This window comes from Diprion similis, chromosome 8 (genome assembly GCF_021155765.1).
Source record: "Diprion similis isolate iyDipSimi1 chromosome 8, iyDipSimi1.1, whole genome shotgun sequence".
Classification (NCBI taxonomy): Eukaryota; Metazoa; Arthropoda; class Insecta; order Hymenoptera; family Diprionidae; genus Diprion; species Diprion similis.
Window position 1 is genome coordinate 1,077,632 of NC_060112.1, and position 22,217 is coordinate 1,099,848.

The 22,217-nt window shown below is 39.8% G+C and overlaps 2 protein-coding genes and 1 non-coding gene across 3 annotated transcripts; 2 read left to right on the forward strand and 1 right to left on the reverse strand.

Annotated features, from left to right (window-relative positions):
- The first annotated feature begins 826 nt into the window (after positions 1–826).
- On the forward strand, positions 827–8,657 carry LOC124408466 (probable chitinase 2). Its single transcript, XM_046885405.1, has 9 exons — positions 827–895; positions 996–1,153; positions 6,147–6,350; positions 6,466–6,631; positions 6,782–6,878; positions 6,965–7,174; positions 7,324–7,521; positions 7,636–7,764; positions 8,251–8,657. Exons 2-9 carry the CDS (start codon positions 1,063–1,065, stop codon positions 8,539–8,541), a joined length of 1,386 nt encoding a protein of 461 aa, XP_046741361.1. The 5' UTR covers positions 827–895; positions 996–1,062; the 3' UTR covers positions 8,542–8,657.
- Positions 8,658–15,318: 6,661 nt separating this feature from the next.
- LOC124408474 (U-scoloptoxin(01)-Er1a-like) lies at positions 15,319–18,262 on the forward strand. Its single transcript, XM_046885420.1, has 3 exons — positions 15,319–15,683; positions 17,267–17,457; positions 17,891–18,262. Exons 1-3 carry the CDS (start codon positions 15,653–15,655, stop codon positions 18,023–18,025), a joined length of 357 nt encoding a protein of 118 aa, XP_046741376.1. The 5' UTR covers positions 15,319–15,652; the 3' UTR covers positions 18,026–18,262.
- A 1,216-nt stretch (positions 18,263–19,478) lies between these two features.
- Positions 19,479–19,551, reverse strand: Trnak-uuu. The gene has a single exon. It is a non-coding gene; the product is annotated as a tRNA-Lys (tRNA).
- Positions 19,552–22,217: the final 2,666 nt, after the last annotated feature.

Here is a 22,217-nt window from a genome sequence, read left to right on the forward strand (position 1 = left end):
GAAATTTTTGTACTGTTGTTTTTATTTTTCGTAAAATAAATTCTTTATTTTCTGTTTTTCCTGTGCTTTGCGCAATTGTGTTGCGTGTCACCGTTAGCCCAGCTAATGTACAGTGAAAAATTTGTTGTGAAATTGTTGAATCTAATTAGAATCTTATACGCAGATTGTATGCGATTCATGTATTTTTCTTGTGGAAAATTGGATGAAAATGTTGATTAATTATACGGTCATTATAACTCGATGAACAATTTTTTTTTTTTCTAATAATTGCGAAGCATATAGGCGATTCAGTATCGTGTCGCTTCAAGAACTTGAATATTATTAGCAATAAAACAAATGATCAAGAACATGTGTTTAAAACTATACAAACTAATATATATCGATACTTTTGTAAGGGATTTTTTTTGTAATTTTTATGACACTAGTAGGATCCAAGTAAACTTTCTAAATCACACCTGTTGCTCGCAATCAGTCACGTATCTACACTACCCAATACGCCTTACCGTAGGCAGCACACATTGCACTGCTGTTACGCCTTATTGAAGGCTATACGATATGCGTAACCTGTTGAACTGAGCACGGCGGCGGCTGGATAGTTTTTCAGATTGTGTATTTGCATTTTTTTGGAGTAGAGAAATCGGATTGTTTCAGGTCATTGGGTTACCCAGTGCCGTTCTAAGTATCGCAAAAATTGGCCTGTATCGGGAGAGAGGATCAAATCTGCATTTGATTCGTGAGAAGAAAATCGGCCGTTGAAAGTTTTAAAAAATAAATAAAAGTGAAGGAGATGAAGCTGGCACAGTATTCGGGTGGAATTTCGGACCACTTCGTCCTCTCGTCGCTGAACTACAGTTACGTTCGCTGTTAGTCGGTGCACCGATTCCATCACCACCACGTACCTGCCCCTCCAGGTTGCTTGGATCCGTTTCTATCTACATATCCTATACCTTGTTTGCGGCTTCGTACAACCTACTAAACAAATTTTTCTCCACAAGCTCGAGTGAAAGTCGACAGACAGTGCGGGGACTAGGTACGGTGTGAATACTAACAAGAGTGACAACAATGGAAAATCGGCTCAGCTTTGTTACATCTGGGGCTTTTCTAATTATTTTCGCTGCTACCCTTGTCGTGCAGCCTGTTAATGGTTTACAAGGTAAGTCACAGGCTGTTCAATCGCCTTGACTTTTATTTGGAATTATCAAACTTTTAAAATTTCTTCTCTTGCGCTCCTTTCCTTCTTCCCACTTCCATCCCCCCTGCAACCAGACTCCTATACACAAGTACATATCACTTGTCGGTAGTGATTTCAATGCCCAGGGACCAACGTGGGAAATTAATGTATATATCTCGTTTTTGCCTTTTTTCTTGATACCTATGTCGAATTTTCTTATACACATATTTAATTGCTTATTATTTGGCATTTTTTTATTCAACGTATAGACATGCAGCAAGGTCTCGAACCGCGTGGTATTGCGGACCCGGATTTGGTTTTGCGAATTTGACAAGTGGCACATTTGAAGAAGTCTGATCGAAAAAATACTACTTGTCGTTCCTTTGTTTTTCGGCTAAAGTATGAGGTTGCAGGCGTGTTACTTTGCACCCATGTGTCACGGTTGCGGTTACCGATCGAAATAGTAACGAGAAACTGAAAAAAACCTGCCCTCCATATGCTTTTATTAACACAGGTATCCTACAGTGTGGGCCAAAAAAGACGAATCAATTTAAAACGTGAATAAAATCTGTACACGTCGTTTGATTCTCAAAAACGATTTTGCTCAAAATTAGAAGCATAAACCTTTTGTTTCGCGCTTTTAAATCTGAAAAATATGTATTCTTTGCTGAGATACATGCTCTTGAAAGACAGGTTTTAAAAAAGTCGCTGGGGCGGGGAGGGGGGGGGATTAATATCAGAGAATGTTCAACTTCACTACCTTTCCTTATTACGATTCCAAGTTTGATTCTGGTATTTTAGCGAATATTATAGATTCTATTCACATGACATCAAACGTTTCTTGTGATATTAGAGTCAAAACGCGCGCTTTGAAGTCAAAATTCTGTTTTCAGGACATTATTGAGACATGGTGGCCATGGTTAGGGAAAGCCAGGAATAACGGGAACTGTCCGGGGGGGGGGGGGGGGGGGGTAGGTAGGTAAGGTAATTATGAAAATATCAAGGAATTTCAAATTTCATTTGGGAAAAAAAGAAATCGCCGAACATCTAATAAATGGCTGGAAAGAAAATTAGAAAATTCTCATTCTATTATCGGAAAAAATGAATCTGTCGCAACCGCATGTGTCAAAAGTCAAACTTTTCGCTATTATAAACAGTACTGTAAACTAGGGTGATACTTATTGTGGGTAAGGACGATTTTCTGCGGGCCACCCCCGAAATGACTCCGAATAATTTAAAAGGGATTCCCCAATTTTTTCAGATTTTTATCTTAACTCTAAACCCTTGCACCAACAGGGTGGATTTCCTCATTTAAGATATACCTGTTTTGGCCAAATTCTCGGTATGTATTTTATTGTAAGAGTAAAAATGTTGAAACGAATTGCACATCATGGACTAAATAATAAACGAAGTCAGGTTTAGAGGCTGTGTAATTCTTCTAAATTACCTGGTATAATAATGTGAATTTTTCATCAGATAATAGCACCAATGCCCCCAAAATCTTGCTGTTACATAGATTAAAAAAAATTATTACTCTTACAACAAAATATATGCTGAGAATGTGACTGAAACACGCATATTTTAAACGTGGAAGTCAACTCTTCTAGTGCGAGGGGTAGCGTTGAGACAAGAATCTGAAAAAATCAGAAAATTGTTTTTGAATCATTTGGGAGCGAATGATAAAAAAATTGTCCGCGCCTTAAATAAGGGCCACGCTGATATACATAATTATTTAGACGTGTATTTATGTAATTTTTCTCAACATAGTTGAATTTCCTAATAAATTAATTTACATTGAAATGAAATGAAAAGTTGGGGGATTTTAATTGGGAATTTGTAGCACTAATCGAGACAACAAGAACTTTATTCAAGGAAAATTGAACAACTGCTCAGGGAAAGTCAGGGAAAAGTCGAGGAATTTAATTCTAATGTAGGAAAGTCCACTATCAAAAAAGTCGGCTGTAAATGGAGACGAGAACTTTACCAAAATTGATATTCGTCAAGTATATAAACGGTCGGAATACTTTAATACACAGGTAATCAGAAACGATCAAACACCAGGCAGATAATACGGCTATTTTCAAGTTTTTTCCGACACGGCGTTACGGCTGACTTTTTTTATTCCTAGAGCATTAACTTTGTAGTCGTGGAAGGAAATTATTTACTGATCTGTCGAAGTTGAAATCACATAACCTGTTCGTAAGTCCGTGTTTTGGTCCAACATGTATAAGTCGATTCCGAGATTCGATCAAAGTCTGCGGTAAAAACTTAAAATCACGACTATGTAAAGGTATATCGGTGTTTAGATAATGTCAGGGAAAGTTGAGTAGCAAGACACTCCAATCGAAGGCCGCACGAGAATTAACATCGCGTTAATCCTACAGCTGCTTGCATACAAAATTTACGAAAATTTAATCATCCTGCAGTAGTCCCAGATTTTTCGTTTGCGAAGCAGTCAAAGTTACATTGTTTATGTATATATAATATACATATTATATGCGAGAATACAATAGATCATCGCGCTTGATGTACAAACACGGCACTAGTATAATATTGTAATGCCAATTGTCCACGGCGTATGTGATTATTTTTTTTCTCTTCCTAGCTCATTGTCAATTTCAATATGAGAAATATTTATGTCTATCGGGCAATACGCCATACAATAAAATGCATACACTGGGTACACAATGCATGTGTGACATGAGGAAAAATCATCACGAGGCGCGAGCAATTTATGCTACACGTATATCACTCGTATAATTTTTAGACTTAAAAGGGCCTAGCCGGGGTTGCATATGAAATATGCCCCTGAACCGATGTGGATTTGCCATACGCCACATTTTAGAGCCACCTCAAAAACCTGGTTCGCCCAAGTTTGAAAAAGGACTGAAAATTGGTACGATCCAGTGAATAGAATTGGAAAAGTCCTTAGAAAAAGTCCTTATTAAAGCTAAAATATTATAGTACCAAAAATGAATTTGTTCATTCATTCAGTAAATAATGCAGTATTTTTAACTACGTCAATGAATCATTAGATCACGGAAATGTGTCCCCCCGATGATTGGGTTGACATTGAGTTACTTTGCCCCAATAATCCATTGAAAAATTAGTTTTTGATTTTTTTAACAATGGCGCACCTTTCCGAAAAATCTGAAAAAATTACAGAAAATCAAGAATGACGCAATGAACATACTGTGAAAAAAAGAAGCTAGTCACTCTTCAAACTCGATAAGAGATCGACAATTTAAACCCCAAAAGATTTTTCACAGCTCGAATTTGGTCCGAAAAAATTCTCGATCATGTATGTACATCAACATCCGCAATATATTTGTTTTTTTTCATATTTTTCAAAGTAAAAATGGCTCAGGAATCGCGAAAAAACGGAAATCCGCGTTATTCGAAGTTTCCAGCGTAATAATATAGATAGAGGTTTCAAACTTGGGCGAACCAGGTTTTTGAGGTAGCTCTAAAATGTGGCGTATAGCAAATCCACATCGGTTCAGGGGCATATTTCATATGCAACCCCGGCTAGGCCCTTTAAGCTGGTGTGTAAGACATATGGGAAATACTCCGAAACTTTTTCTAAGGATTGAACTAGGTTTATAGCAGTACTAACCACGCCGTGACGGTGCTGTGGCGAGAATACCTACAATTTTCAACGAATTGACGCATTGGTTAATACACTTTATAGGTATAACGCGAGTATGTTTCACGCGGTTTTTCTTAGGTGTTTTCAGTACACAAAGTACCCGTTTCTACGCCGGTCTAGTGAGTCTGCGAATTGCGCATGCGCGGAGTACCGAAACGACCGCTTTTGACTCCTAGGAGTTAAAGTTGGTCATTTCTGTACGGCTCTCAGGCGCTGACGCGACAAACACAGCGAACTGATCTCACATTTCGCGACCCTAACCTCAATTTGGTGCTGCGCGAAAAACCGCGTAACATACTCTTCTTATATAAAGTATCGTGTATAACATGGAGGCAACGGTCTTTTCACCTCGCGTATTTACCATATTCGTCTTCGGCTTTCTATACCTGCGACTTATATTGCAAACTTACGCTCGGCCGGAAAAGATTTGAACTGTAAGCACATAATAATCTTATTCTCATTGCGCGCGAGCCACACAATGCACATATAAACGTATATGGGATGTACAAACATTCAAGACGCTACCTGGTGTGAAAACGCAGTACTGCCGACAGAAGGTCGCTCCGCGGGCTTAGCATATGACATGATATGACAGTGACAGCTTATAATGTCAGCTCGGGACAACTTGTCGTTATTATTCGTTTATGTGTTAATTTTCGGCCAAATAAGGAATTTCCACCGCGAAAATCCAAAAGTAAAGTATTCTGCAGTGTTTACGGCTGCATGAGTAAGGCTGCGAAGAACGATACCGTGAGATTTTATCAATTCCCAGAGTCAAAACAAAGCTTTGTTAGGATTACAAATAAACTATGGAATGGTAAAAGATGTGGACCGAAGAACAGTGTGGATTAAAGTATTGAAAATGGGGAAAAAAGTTACTTCCTCCATGAAAGTGTGCTCCTAACATTTTACAAAGGACGATTTTTTTTTGGTAAATATATTTTCAAAAAAAAAAATCCTACCAATACAAGTACTTATATAAAAATTACTGAGCAAGTGAGTTATAGTTGCTCGATTCCTAGCTATACGATTTCTATCATATTCCTACTTACGTATTAAGTTTTTCCATATTACAAGTTGAACATTTTTCATATTGCCACGCTAATCGTAGATATTATGCGTTTTTCATTAATTGTACCCCCGAATTCAGCGCACAGCGTGCACACCGGGCTGTAGGCGACCTTCTGTCGATGATTTCCGCTGCAACCGCCAGGTGGCAAGTTCTAGGCCACGCATCGATTGTACATCCCAATTTGTTGAATTAAACTGTGAAAGCTGAAAAAAAACGTACCACAAATCCATTGACGAATCCAATGTCTTTAACAGCATCGACGAGACCTCAACACGACAAGGTAGTCGTGTGTTATGTTTCCTCATGGGCGATCTACAGACCCAACAAAGGACAGTTCGGGATCGAGCAGCTTCAGGCCGAGCACTGTACCCACCTGGTATATGCCTTCGCCGGGCTGAATGTTTCTACATCCTCCATTCGTAGCATCGATCCATGGGCAGACCTCGAGGAAGGCGGTGGTGAGAATAATTCTATGCGTGCTATATTTACACTTTGGTGTTGACATCGATGATCGATGTTGGTAATCGATTTGGGCGATGCAGATATTAATATGGTGAAAAAACATTTTTTCAGCTAGAGGAGGATACAAGAATATGACCGAACTCCGAAAAAAGCATCCTGGACTCAAAGTGAGCATAGCTATCGGGGGCTGGAACGAAGGCAGTGCGAACTACTCTGAACTAGCGGCTTCTCCGCAAAGGAGGCAAACTTTCGTCAACAGCGCTGTTGAGTTCGTTAGGTGGGATACTCGGTGCTGCGAGAATGATATATTTCTTAATCACAATGTCCTTGAAGAATGATAATTTATAATCTCTTATGAATGTTGAATTTAATGTCTCAATAACACATTAATACCTCACTAAACGGCACCGATTCTTTTCCTCTGCAGGAAGTACAATTTCGACGGACTCGACCTCGATTGGGAATTTCCTGCACAACGAGGCGGGGCTCCTTATGACAAAGAAAACTTTGTCCTCCTTGCTAAGGTAAGAGATTTATAATTCGCTTTCCATACCGTGCACTTCTATGTGATTCCGCGGATCAAAGTGTAGTGCAATTGTGTCCGATTTAGGACCTGAGCACCGCCTTCAAGAGCAGGGGGCTTTTGTTGACGGCGGCATTTGGGGCTGGAATCGCGACTATCAATGCTGCTTACGATGTTGCCCGACTCTCCGAATACCTTGACTACATCCACGTGATGGCCTACGACTACCACGGGGCATGGAATATGAAGGTTCTCTCCAACGCGCCCTTGAGACGCGCCGCTGACCAACTGAGTGTCGTGAGTTCATTGCAGCATCGTGCAGCTAGTTGATATTAGAAATTCAGACAACGACTGCAAGAAAAGAAGCAAAAAAAACCCGGAAACAAGCATTTAGTCAATAATTGAAAGTAAAATCTCAAGTATATAACGAAAATTGTATGTTTTAGGAAGACTCGATTCAGCATTTACTCAAGCTTGGTGCTCCCCGGAGAAAATTGGTTCTTGGGCTACCGACCTATGGACGCACCTTCGTTCTTACCAGTCTCCTAAGTAGCCCGAACGATAGTCCGATCGGTGCCGAAGCCATGTCCACAGGGTTTCAAGGTCCTTATACTCGAGAGAATGGTTTTATGGGCTACAACGAGGTATGCGCATTACACAAGTTCATGTTTCATTTTCGAGCAACGAAATTTCACAGATATTTGATATGTTTTTTTAAAGATTCATGATCTTCATGAGAGTAATCCAACTATTTCCAGATCTGTAGCGAACTGGCGAACGAAAAGAATGGGTGGCGAACGGGTTGGGACGAGGCCAGTGCGACGGCATGGGCAGTCAAGGAGGACAAAGCTATTACCTTCGACAACCCGAAGAGCATGATGATGAAGGTACGTATATTCGAGACTTCGTTTCCTCGAGTGGAATAAAGAGCGTATAGACAGGGTGTCCAGTATTCATGGAAATTATGGAATCAGGGAATTCTCAGGGAATTTTTTGTCGTATCTGGAATATACTGACTTTCATCCTAGGCTCATAAAAAATTAGTCATATGGTGAGAAAAAAGAAATTTTCTTGCAATTTTTAGGCAGTGGTCATGAATCAAGCCCTGATTTCTTAAAAATTGTACGTGTTAGCGAATTCTTACAAATTCGACTCACAATTAGCTGTGCTCTAGTCAAATATAAAATATTCTTGTTCGTATGACTATTGTATTTTTCATTTATTATTTACATGAGAACAAACTGGATAAATAACGATTCTTGTTTGGAAAACCTGAAATTCTCTGGGAATTATGTTTTCACAAATAACTGGACACCCTGATATAGCATAAAACGGAATGATATATCGAAGAATCAACGTGATTGTTCTTGTAGGCTGATTATGCCGCGGAAATGAAGTTGGCCGGCGTAATGGTGTGGAGTATTGACACTGACGACTTTTTGGGAACCTGCGCGAAGATTAACGCCGAACAATTGGACCCTCTTTTCGGATCGGATTATCCTCTGATGCGTTCGATAAATTTTGCTCTATCTCGAGCCCCGAGTAGCCACGACAGTAATGACAATCTCGTTCCGGACGACGTCAAACCGCAGTCAGCGGCTGCCCAGCAGGCCGCCTTGAGCAGCGTCATTTTAATCACCTCCCTAGTGTCGAGTCTGTGCTAATGATACCTATTTTATTTCAAGCTGCAGACTCCTTACTGCAAAGCTGATTACTATTTTTATAGCCTGATCTGGTGAAATTTTCCAGGGAAAGAACTTTTTTTCCTTCTCTATCAGCTTCTCGAAAACAGAAGAATATACATTATATATAAGGTGTACAGTGTGTACACTTACCTCGCAATATCCCTAAATGAAAGACACGGTTATATATTACATTAGTCACGATTATATTGTATTTTCCTTGCAAGGTAGTTATAATATCAAAGTGAAATTCGTAACGTTAATGTGACAGAACATTTCTGAAAAAGAAATTTGATCCTTTCTATGTAATCCGAAAGTTGGAACACAGTAATAGTTTTTTTTAAATTTCTTTTCATTGACGTTACTGAATTGAACGTCGTACTGTAATTGTGAAATAAATATATTGATTTTGTGATTATACGCCTAAATGATGCCATTTATTATTGTATAGCATACTATTATTATATTCGTTAATAAAACTTTTTATAATATTAAGAAATGGAATGATGTAACATCACATGCCGAATGTGCTGTATTTCCTTAAATGGTTCTTCTGCTCTCACCGCAGACCACACGTTGAAATGTGGCGGAAGCGATATCCGGAAATTCCGCAGTTAAAATGTTATTTTTTCCTTTTTAATTCAATCACTAAATTTAAACACATAAACGAACCATAGCACACAATTTCAAAGGACTGTTTGCACTCGTGCAAACAAAAACTTACCTGCACAAAAATGAATTCCCGAACTTAAGCATCGACACCAAAGTTTGCAATTTCTTTACTGCTGAGGTAGGAAATCGTACGTAAGAAACGACACTCATGATGTTGGGTCATCATATTTAATTGGAGATTGGTTGTGTAAGACTGTGCATTACGTTTCGACTATTCGAACATTTGTAAATGATAAATTTTTGGATAATTAGGGACTCATAGGACGATGGGTACGCTTTCCTAACTCTTTGATGCATGGACTCGATAAAAGTTGCGTCATTTTAGAAATAATGCTACTTATAATTGCACAAAGCACGTGACGATAACAGGCGTCTATATTGAGATGTATAATATAGAGATAATAATATAATACCTGCAGGTTGTTCGTTTGAAAGTCTTAACGGTGAAATATACCAATCGTGTTGGGAAAAGTATATCGGTGCTGCGGTGAATATAATCAGATATACATATAAAATACACTATACAACTGTTTCTAAATGATTTATCTCTAGATTAATCCTTACGATTTCGCCAGGTGAAACTTATGTAATTTATAACTAGGCTATAGGTACAGCCTTTATCTGAGCTGCGCGGCATAGGTAGACATCCATATTCCATCTATACGTGTATAATATAACCGCAGATACAAGAACCGAGTGTATGGATATGCTGTATTAAGCGTAGAATGCGTATGTATGTATATTCGTATACGTTATACATATTATATTATTCATTTCACTTTTTGTAGTCGACACTCGACGAGTTGATTAATTTTTATAATAAATCAGTAATTGCCGATCGGTACAGAGTTGAAATATTTCGGTCGAATGCAGATGCCTGGAAAACTACACCCATAAGCTGGCTTGTGCCTATCCAACGTCTAACGCGAATGCAGAAGCGACTGGCCGTAAAGTCTCGCAGCGATTGTGTTTTATAACTACCAACTGGTATGCCTCATACACACCCATACACGCCCGTGATAACTGTAATATACAAGCTCATTATTCATTAGCGTTTTACAATCAATCTTGACCCGCAGCTACGCTGCCCAACGTTGCACCGCTTTGTACATAATCGCAGATACGCTAATTATGTTGATACTTCTTTCCCCAATCAAAATATTAGCTAATCCTGGTATGATCGAACCAGCAGCAATTCCCACTGCCGGGAGTCATAAATAAACAATAAAACGATTTGAAAAGTTCAAACATTCGTTCCGCAATCGAGCGCTTCTTACAATGAGGCTTCTCCGAGGCAAGCTATCGAAAGATGGTGAAATATTCTCTACAGATAACTTTGTCGATCATCACAAACGAATGGTAAATTTTTGCAAAAATGCTGACTCGTTCGCCGAACGCGGATATCGAAGACCGCTAATCGATTAACAAGGCATAAACATACCTTGTGTAATCATAATAATCATTGTACATAGGTAAAGGTAAAGGTAGGTAGGTAATTCGAATACGTGAGGAGGTATAAATACCAGAATTTTTTCGTACGACCTAGCCGGCGGCGTTGAGCACGGCGCGCGAACACGAAAAACGCGTCAACACCATCAAAACCGGCCGATTGGCGCACAGAAAATACTAATCTGTAATCTCCGGCCTCGGAATTCCTTTCGGGCGAGTTACATAAAATCGAGCAGCGCCGGTGGCAGGAGTGGGCGCCACAAAAATAAAAATATCAAATTTATACTTTTACGTCGGCCTTCGCTCCTTAATGCTGCTGCATACCGGGATCACTGCGTGGCGGCCGACCGCGGATCCTTCAATTTTTATCCAGCTAATACAGCAACGATTAGGTATGTCCAGGGCGGACTGCTTGTTCGCACTTGGCTCGCTTGGCGCCCGCCAGCCCCACGATCGTATGTATTTGTACATAATATGCTCCATTTATGAATCCTGCCTGTTATTGAACAGGTAAAATACGCGTCGTGGGGATATGATTTCGCCTCACACAGAGGCACGAGCGTGTAACGATTGTGCTCCAGTTTCGAAGTGAATGTTTGTTGTGTGAGAATGTAGGTCAGCGAATCTAAGATCTATCCAATTTCTCAAAGGCATTCGTGCGATACGCACACATAACGCCGCGGTGCAGCTTTATCACCACAAGCTCTGCCCTATCGCTGTTATACTTACATGCCTATAATGTCGTCCTTATAATTAAAAGAGGAGAAAGGAATTGATCGGAAATCATTGAAACGACGCCAGGACGTTTTATCCCCTTTAATCCGATAACTGCACACACTGGCGTTCAAAGTCGTTCTTATATCTATACATGTAATACATTAATTACACTTGCGATTGCTTCCCGATCGGTTCTTTATCGGATTCAATTATTTCCTATGATCGGCCTTCCGCTTCATGCTCTTATAGTTTGTTAATAATTAGACTGCCGGTTTCTATTGATATCAATGGTTGATTTTACTATTATTATCGTTCTTTCGCGACCGACTTTCTATTTCCGAACTTGCAATTACTTGTCATTGCATGTATCCCGGTAACAGAGCCACCGTAATGATATACCGAATCGGTTCAACTCCTTTTCGCACGCTGAAGCTCCTGACCTATCCCACAGCAACGAAGTGCGCCGTGAGTTTGCAGAAGGTTGAGAATCGATCGTGCCGGTTTCTCACCGCATCGAATCGGTATTGGATCCAACTCATCGTATTATTCCCTGATTGCTCATGGCATTTTTCTTCACCTTCCCTTTACCTGAGTTAGAAATCAGGAAGCAGATATGAATATGTATTTTTTTTTTGTTTTTGAAAGAGATCCATCGTAATTACGCGCTTCTACATCGTTTGTGTAATGAATAACAATTGTCTGGGAAGTTGTTTCAAAGTTAGTGGAACAAAACAGATCCGGTGAATTAAGCTTTTCTTCGGGTATGGATCAATTACCATGACTTATCACCCCGATGTGCGGCATGTCCAGCCGATAATCGGTGGACCCGAACCTGATTTTACCCACCGAAGAATGAAACAAAGCGGCCATTAATCATATACATTTCTATTGGTATGTATAGATATAGAATCTACACACATTTCGCAGATAGGATAATTTCGTTTATTGAGATCGCGGGCTGATACTTTCAACTCCAAATCCCTCGTCCAGAAACGCATAAATTTCACTTTCACAATAAATATTTTGCACTACACAATAAGATCATCGCGAATGGTGCCGCCATTAGTGGCGTCGAGACAAACAGTTGCGGGTCAATTCCACATTGGTGTACATTTATAATCATTTTGGGTGCGGCCTCTGATATACCTACCAAAAAATCGCTGCGATATTGCAGGTAGTGAGAGGCGCTTGCTCCACGACGACCTATTTCCAGAATGCTTGTTCCAAAACCGGAAGTCACGACAAGCCTCAAAGGAACACGAAACGCGACGACAATGTCTGTCACGAAGATTTTGAGTGCGGATGAGAGATTAACCTTTTAAAATCCTCAACTAGCGGCGATCTCTCGCGGCACTCTAATACATGGCTTAGATTCCGGCGACAACTTGTCACGCTTTTAATACACGTCGTCACGATTTCAAATCGCATGGACAACCCGCGGCTTATATATTTTAAGCAGGTTGATAGATAGGCATAACATGCATAAAGCGCAGACGGAAAGATTGATCGTTTAGTCATTCGTCCTATCGTACGTTTCTTAATTGCTCGATGTATCACGGATCCACAAATAATTTTCGAAAAATTTAACAACAATAATCTGCAATATAGTGTACAGTATACACCTTTGCAAAGATCTCAAAACGCGATTACTCAATCCAGTTTTCTTTATGGGTACGAGAAATCCAATTAACAAGGTAGCTAATTGTGTGAATGCCAGCGAAGCTATTTTTAAAATGAAAGAGGAGGACCTGTAAGTAGGTGACCCTCGTACAGTCCGCGGGGCAAGGACTTGCCGGGATCACGAGATTAACGGCAGCATACAATCGGAGTACCTAAGCGATGTATTTACTACATAGGCATGCGTGGTGCGCTTGTGTCGAAATTGCGCAAGGCTTTTACGGGAAATAGGGTGGCACCACGTCAGAGGAGAGGAGATCAACCATCTCAAGCAAAGACGAGATCACACGTCATACAAATCATACGATTTGCTCACGAATGAGTTGCAAAATCTGTATCAAAGATCGCGATGAAATCGCATTGCAACAGGAAAGTCACTCATATTCGTATATTTCGCAAACTACATATGTCGCGACAATCACCAGGAATCATTGTAACTCCAAGGAATCAACTAAACGAAGAAACGGTCAGCTTATACTCCTCCGCGCCTATAAGTATCAATGATTTGATTTTTGGCCAACAATATGTAGTCGCAACATTCATTTCAATGTTCGCAGCAGGTCGCAACATCGAGATACCTGATCACGAGGAACCGGGGAATGCGTTGCGGTTTACTTGTGCTACTGGTGTTGGCTGTCTTTTTATTGCCATTAATCGTCGTCGCGTATCCGATAAGTAATGTTTCTTATTATACGACCGAAAAGCCTCCTAGCGACCCTCCGACGAAATTTTTATAATTAGTGACGGTCAGCGGAGGCATCTACTGTTTATACAACAGATTTGTTCGATGCGTTTTGAAGACCATCGTGAATTACATTTATGACCATCAACGAAGCCAACGGGATGGATGAGTGTGGCAGATGGATGAATTTTTTTCGAGCTTGCAAATTCACTCGACTCTGGTCACGCGTGGCATAACATATGTATAGTTACTAGTTTTTCACTTTCAGCGTTTGGCATAGCTCGATAGATTTATCCCTTACATACACACATCCGAGAAATGCAGCTGCGATAATTCATTCTGCACACATAAAAGTTGAACACGTACGGGAAAACAATGAGGAAAAATAAAAAGAGAAGTGCTTCTCTCGCGTAAGCGAAGTAGCCGTGTGTATACCCCGCGAAAAGGGGAATCTGGCAACTTTCGGTGATCTCAATAATCGATACACCTATACGCACGTTTTAAAATCGCAGACTGCTGCTGCTGCCACGATCCAGTTTGTGACCGTATTTTTCTTCGTCGTTTTTTTTCTCTTCACTTTCTTCGGTCTCTTTCGATAGTTTGGCAACCGCATTCTTTCGCTTCGGCGTGGCGCCTGCCGTTTGATTTATTTTATTTTTACGATTATTGGCCGCGTGACTTATATGCAGAACAATTATAATCATGCGTGGGCGACGTCGAATTGAAATTTGCGAATTTTTTTGTTATTATTGTGGACTTATACGATTTGTATAAGAAAAAATCAATGTAGCTGAATGTATACATATTTTTTGAAATGTTGTATTTTGTTTTTCATTTAGCTGCAATTAGGTTCTATGTATAGTTAAGAATAGCATAAGTTTCCAAATGGCATCTTCGACGGTTTGTAAAATTAGTTTGTGTATTTGGCCAAACATGGTAAACTTTTTTTTACTACAAATAACTGCTAAATATCCCACATCACGAACTTGAATAATACGAAGGTTATTACTTCAACAACAGTACTTTAACCCAACAATCTTGAGGCAAAAAATTCACCTTTCAGTTTCATATATAACAACAACATGACGTAAACTCGGATATTTTTTTCTTTTTATATACGATCTAGGCGTGCTTTCATTCTTTACACAGGCATGCATAAGCGTTGCTACGATGAGATCATTTGAGAATTTAGAATAACTGAGCGAAGAACCGTGGCAAAACGAAAAAAACTTTACAATCTGAAGAGAGTTAAATCGATTTGTTCTGTAAGAGAAAAGATAGAACTCAAGTTAATTCGATTTTAAATGCTGCATGTACTGCAGGTATGTAGAAGCAGCACATATGTGCAGTCTATAGATGTCCTCGCATCTGCGGAGAATTGTCGCCGATTTCGTCAAAATGGACAAAAAGTTTGGCCCCTGCCAGCCTGGCGGACGAATTCGGTGGTCCTGCTGTCGGTGTTCCTGTGTAACACCCAACGAGCCAACTCGCAACGAGAGATTTTAAAAAAACATTCACTCGTTTGTAGTGGGCAGTTAAGGTTGTCCTTATGAGTATCCGGAGCCCATCATTTCGGAGCCAGTTCGCCTCCGCCGATTGAATCGAAAGGACCACCATTTTTTTTTGCTCTGTCCAAATATTTCGGCCCCTGCAAGTTTCGCTCGTTCACTCTTGCAATATTCGATATCCGATCAGACGTCGAATGTTGGCGATCGACAACCGCATCCACCGAAGATAGACCACAGAAGCGAGAGTTTACTCCACATTTTTATAAATAACGCTACGCCATTATTTCACCCTAGTGAAGTGTTCGCTTAGATTGTATACAAGACGCCTCATTTTGCTACCCTAAATTTATTTTCCATTTTTTTTTATTCTTATCAAAACTTTGCCAAAATGAAGCAGACAATTTTCATTCTCTTCGCTGGTAAGTGCAATTGCAATTTTTCTCATCACCTTTGTCTGCATCCTCGATACATCCTAAGTGTATATATACAAGCACATAGAATGTTTACATCATTTATCTCCCAGTACGTTAATCGCATATGTTCCTATCAAACGCCCATACAATATGTGAAATGATGTCTGACTGGAAATTTGCGTGGTTGAGCGATGAATTACTGTTTGGTATTATAAATAATTTGATCGTTTATTCGGCGTGTATCTGGTCACCACGTTGTATAATCGGGCACCGACTGACTGAAGCTCGATTATTCAGCCTCCGGGCACTAACTTGATTAATATGCGTATGCGAAATATCCCCTCGACATGAAACCAAACCAATTGTTGCACTCGCGTGCCGCACGTTTCTCTGAATAGCCCTGGTGCACGATTTGCACGCGTAAAGGAATCCCCTGCACGCGCAATTGTACGCACAAACGATCGCTATTTAATGTTCTTCACGTTAAATTTTTCAACCTTTCATTTCAAGTGTGCGTCCGATTTTCTTGAATATTTAAATTTCTAACGCTCACGATGGATTCGGAAATCGCCGCGATTATCAGGTATAATGAAAACATCTGACCGAATGATTTTGTTTCAAAACATATGGAAAGATTGTTCGAATACTTGAAACGATACTGCGTCATATTTCTTTCTAATCTTGTACACGCCATCAACGAGGATCAGCCTGGCGTCAATAAATGTGCATTTCAATGCCAGTTGTTGAACTCTCGAAAGTGGTTAAAATATTCGACGGTGAATGAGCAAAAGGGAATCTAAAAAATTGGGCGGGGAGTGTGTGCAGATCGTTTGCCGCAAACTGTACACAGCTTGTCCATGAACGAGGCGAAAGTCCTTCAAAGAGGATAGATTTATGGGAATAGAATTCAAATGCAAAGTATATGTATTAATTAATTGCTGGCTATACGGACTATGGCAGAGTTGCTTTGCTAAGTCAGGAATATTAATTATCCAGCTTCAGCTCTTCCCACTTTGGTCTAGCATGTGGATATAAACATCTGTTTTACAATAAAAGCGGTCTTTCCAACAGCCAAGGTTAATTGACCAAGGCTTCATCGGGCTTAGACACTTTCGCAAAGCTACTCCATGATTCCGGCTTGTATAGAAGAGAAAAATTGAAGGCTTTGCGATCTATTCGTTATTAAACGAGTGTACATAGATGACGCGGTAATACTTTATAACGCGCCCATAGCATGTTACATAGCATGGATCTACACATTTCTGGTATATAGTTTTCGCACGAACACGACAATTTCAAATCCTCACACCATTCTACTAATACCGGATTATTTCCGTGATGTATCCTCACAGCGGACTCCTAATCATAGGCAAATCGCCGGGATGACATCAGTCGCGTGCTAACAAAACAGCATCGGAGCTGCACAGAGTGGATATGTATCCTGATTTGCCTATAATTAGGGGCCCCTAGGGGGTGCATCACGGAAATAACCCGGTATAATTAGGCGCCGAGTTTGGAAAAGTTAAAATAGGAGAATAATATACACCCGCACGAATAATTCTAATGAACGTCTCGACGGTTTCTTGCAGCTTCCCTCGTCACCGTGGTGACCTGCGGTCATTTCTACAACGCCGACGGGACGCCGTACGACGCTTATCACAAACTGCATCTGATTCACGATCCGCCGCTCTACCCGACTTATCACGAGGTCCCCAACACCGGGTTCACGTGTTCCGGCCTGGAGGATCAATTGTGGGCGGACACCGCGGCTCAGTGTCAGGTCAGTAAGTCCTTACTGGCGGATTTTCCGGAAACAAGAGGGCGGCGAATCGCGAAGCATACTTGCTGATTGAATGTCGTCGCTGCGCGACATGCGGGCCCGTTTTTGACGCGTGCGCCCGGCTACACGTATATTGTACATACATACATGCGTACGCCACGTTATATCCCGCACGTGGCTTAACGGTCAAGTTCGTCAAGTTATTAAACTGTCAGAGGCAAACTTGTAATGGAATTCGACTAACGCCGCCTGATGATGAAGGAAGGCTTGTCTCGGCACGCGTGAATTACAACGTAGATCAGATATGTCTATATATATACACGTCTGCGACAAGGTTCAATCGCAAAATAATTCTTACACATATTCTGTATCACGTATGACATGTAAGGCGAAATTCTAACGATTCGGAGTGTTGAAATTTGTCGTATTTCAGGCTTATCATCTATGCCAGGGCGAGCAACTCGTATCGAGCCATCTCTGCGGCAACGGGACTCTCTTCAATCAGCAATTTCAGGTCTGCGACCAGTTTTACAACGTTCGGTGCGGTAGCCCCTATGAAGACCTGTAGGAAAGTTGGAATGTGTGCGGAGCTGAATCGAGAGAGGCTTGTAACGCTGGCTGGAGTCGCCTACCTTGACGACGACGACGATTGCACCCTCCCTCATCACCTGCGCGAAGTTTACTACAAAACAATATTAGAAGATCACCCGCCACACACTTAAACATATTATGTCCTATCGCTCGCGACGTTAATTATGCCTATAATATGCTGCACCCATTATCCTCCGTCAATTACGAATTGTCTGTACCTATACATAAGTATATCGTATATATACTGCAAACTTTTTCCGTTAATCTAATTCTACGATTATTTTCTTCTGTGTATCGCATACCATACGGAGATAAAATAGTCAGCCTAACAATATTATAAATATTTTACTATACTTATTGTGATTTTAATGAATTATATATTTAATATTTATTTAAGAATAAAATATATTCCAGTTGTTCCTCGTAACTTACATTTTTAATCAACTACATATATTAGGGTGGTTGTTAAATGGAAAATCATGTTAGATGGTCATACATCGGCTACATATGTAGAAAAAATTTCTCTCTAATTTTTTCAGATTTCTATTCTTAGTCCTTGGCCTCCCTGTAAATCGAATATTCCACTCGAGTCGTGGGTATTTGAATTTAGTATGTTATTTTCTAATCATTTTTCAAGCTACATAACATCGTATTTTATACTTTTTTTTAATCTTCGTTGAATTTCGAACCGTCGTTATTTTCGATTGTATAGAAAGAAAATGTCTGAGGGATTCCACTCTAGTGCTCAAGATTAAATACAAATAAAGGCCAGCATGGAGACTCAGAGCTCGAAATAAAAATCTGAAGAAATTGGGGGTATATTATTACGACCCATAGCACGCTTGTAACTGAAAAAAAACGCCGCGGGATGGTGGAACGTTGTCAAAACAATTCTCAAATCAGAATTATACATCAGATAGGTATTTTCTCTGTACTCTTATATGTATAATGGATGAATTAGGGTAGAGTCTGGTTCTACATACCTGAACAATCCTACCGCTTGTAGCGTGGATATGAAAAGCGTATATCGGTCGCAGTCACGTGGTTAATTAGAACACGTTTGATACTAATTTAAGCGATTGTCTTTGCGAAGCAAGAATCAATGGGGCACGGCTCGACGTTTAACATGTCGACATAGGCAAAGGGCGCCGTGCAACGAGGACCAAAGAATACGCTGCAAGGTCCTTGCTTCAGGCCAACAGGGGAGATACAATGGATTTGACGAAAAAAATTGTCCTGCACACGCCACAGGGCGTGTCTATCGATGAATTGGTACATACGTTGTGTACCGTGCGGAATTACCGCAATCCTGCTGCTGAAACTATCTTCGGGATGAAATCATGGGCTGAAAAAAAGTGAGTTATGCATGAATTAAAAAAAAAACGGAGTGTGAAAAAAAGAGGGTGTTCAATGGATTTCAAAAAAATTACCGCCCGAACAGGGACTTGAACCCTGGACCCTCAGATTAAAAGTCTGATGCTCTACCGACTGAGCTATCCGGGCTGTTATGTAGGTGACTATTTAGAAACCTAATAAGGTAGAGTCGGGAAGAACAGACAATCACGCAACTAGCTTCTACTTCCTACGATCGTCGTGATGAACGCTAATCGTGTACGTATTTGTTTTCACACCTAGCCGACATGCTGATCGCCTACGTCGCAACTTTGGTTGCAGCTAGTATCTCGCGGGTCTCGACCCTCACAGGTGTCCGAATTACCAAGGGCAACAACACTGCGCTACACGACGTTCGAGTTACCGAAACGAAGGACTCCTGGAACTCATGGAATTCCTGGAGCGGCAACCCGGAACGACGCGCTTGGGACGTGCTGGTAAAGTTGTAGTGCAGCCGGAATTTATGTACGTACATTTGAAATTGGAGTTTTCAGATACCACAATTTAAATTCTACGTAGCTTCAACCGCCATCTTGATTTCAAGGGAGAACTTGTTTTTGTCATATAACTGGCCGGTTTTGAAGAAATTAATAAAAATGGTCATTATACCTAAACTTGTAGGAAATTCTATTCTCTACAACTTTCGTCATAACAACTTTTTGTCTACGACTGATATTTTCTGATGTGTTTCAAGATGATGGCCGAAGCTATTACAGAATTTGGTAAAAATACTAAACTTAGATCAGCCCTGCCCCGCCCCAACGATTAGAAAAAGAAAATAGTGGTATAGAAATACTGCAAGTGTGGGGATTTTTTTTATACATTCCGACTGGACCAAGTAGATGGTGATGATAAGCACGCGAGTGCGACTCTGATGGGTGGTGCAGGAAGCCGAGAACGTCGTTCGGGTTCAAAGAGGATAGAGAACCCTCTCGAAACGCCCCGTCGAACGGAAATTTCCCGCGATTATACCCAGCCAGAGTGAAAGCCGAAACGTGTTCGAATTATTGGTACTGCTTATAATGCATAATTCGCATGTAAACACGTCTTTCTGCCTGCATACTCGACAACTTCAGGTTTAAACTCTGTGGCTATGTTTGGTATTGTTATATATTTTAATAAAAATCGAGCAACATCATCTGAAAAAATATCGAAGCTGATTCCGAAGAATTTGCACCGATATTCTACACGATATTATACTTGTGTATCAAGACTTTAATCAATTATGTTGTTTCGCCTCTACAATGTCGTTTTTACAAAAAATTCTGAATGCGGTTACGCTATGCACTGCAAATGTGAGCACCAGTTATATCTCGGTCTGTTTCGAGTATTAGTTCCGTTTAGAGGTAATGAAACAACACTTATTACACGATTATTTATTAAGCAAAAAAATTTTATATACGCCGCGGCGCCGACGAATTGTGATAATATGGCGTCTCGAGCGTTAGTCAATTGTTTAACGAACTTCCAGTGCTACGTCACAGATCCCGCCAAAATGCTTGCATCGATACTATCGAATAAAAATGATGCACACATTAATATCCTACCATACTGAAGTCAGCTGCCAATACTGACAGCAATCGCGTGAATTTTTACTTGTATTCTGAGACCCTAGGGAGTTTTTTTTAGCTCGCAACTTGAATTTTTGGATTGAATTACTTTTTATAATTGAATGAATTATAAATCAGTGATATAAATCAGAAATATATAATCGCGGTCCTTTGCGTGAGCAGGCTTGTGTTGTAACTGCTGATCGTACATCATACGTTTTTACCGCGAGGAGTGAAGATAAATAAAATATACGTATTTGAAAGGACGACGAGAGCTAGTTTAATGTAATATGTTATTGAACTTTACTGATTAATATATGTCTGTTGTTTGTTACAATCATAGTACTAAGAAGGTGAATTGTAAGTTTGTATGGAGTTTTTTCATTCCAAATTAGCAAGATTTTGAAAGTTTATATTTTTAATTTGGCTGAAACTTGGTTGTATATCTTTTTCAGTCTGAGACAGAAGATTTCTTACTTTGTTTCAAATTTTTACTCAACACGATTTTCGCTAATCATTCATTTTTCGAACACATCTATCATTGCGTCCACTGCAGGGATTTACAAAGGCAAGGTGGTGAAATTGTTCGGAAGGGAATAAACTCTCTTGATAACATATTGCGAAGGTGATAGGGCTTCGTCTTCACACTTCATTCTCAATTTGAAATCTAAAAATCGAATTTTTGAAATGTATGCCCTTTTTGAAAATGAAAAATAATTTATTTGAACTGTGTCCAAATTTTATTACTATTTTGAAAACTGTATTGACCGTACCAATTGGCGTCGTATATGCAGGAAAATCCTAATTCCTCAAGAATGAAAACAATAAAAATGACTCAAGATTTGGCATTAGTCAAAAACAATTCGCTTCACGATTTTGGGTAACAAATAAGTAAAATCCATCATAATTAGAAAATGGGCTGCGGGTGCCTCATATTCCATTTACATTTTTTTTAGTTTCCAAAACAAAATAAAAAAAAATAAAAAAAGTCGAATTCTAATAGTCCTTACAGAAATGGAAAAAAAATAAAAAATAAAACATGTTTTGGAAAATTTTGATATTTTGCATATTTTTCAAAATAAATCTTAAACGATATTTTCAGGATAACTAAGAAATTTTTTTTTTTTTTTATATATATTCTTCGCACTTATCTATCTCTCACTCTCTTCGCTACTCGATCATTCAGGGGTCATACAAATCAAACACAAGCTTTGATATTCATTGCAT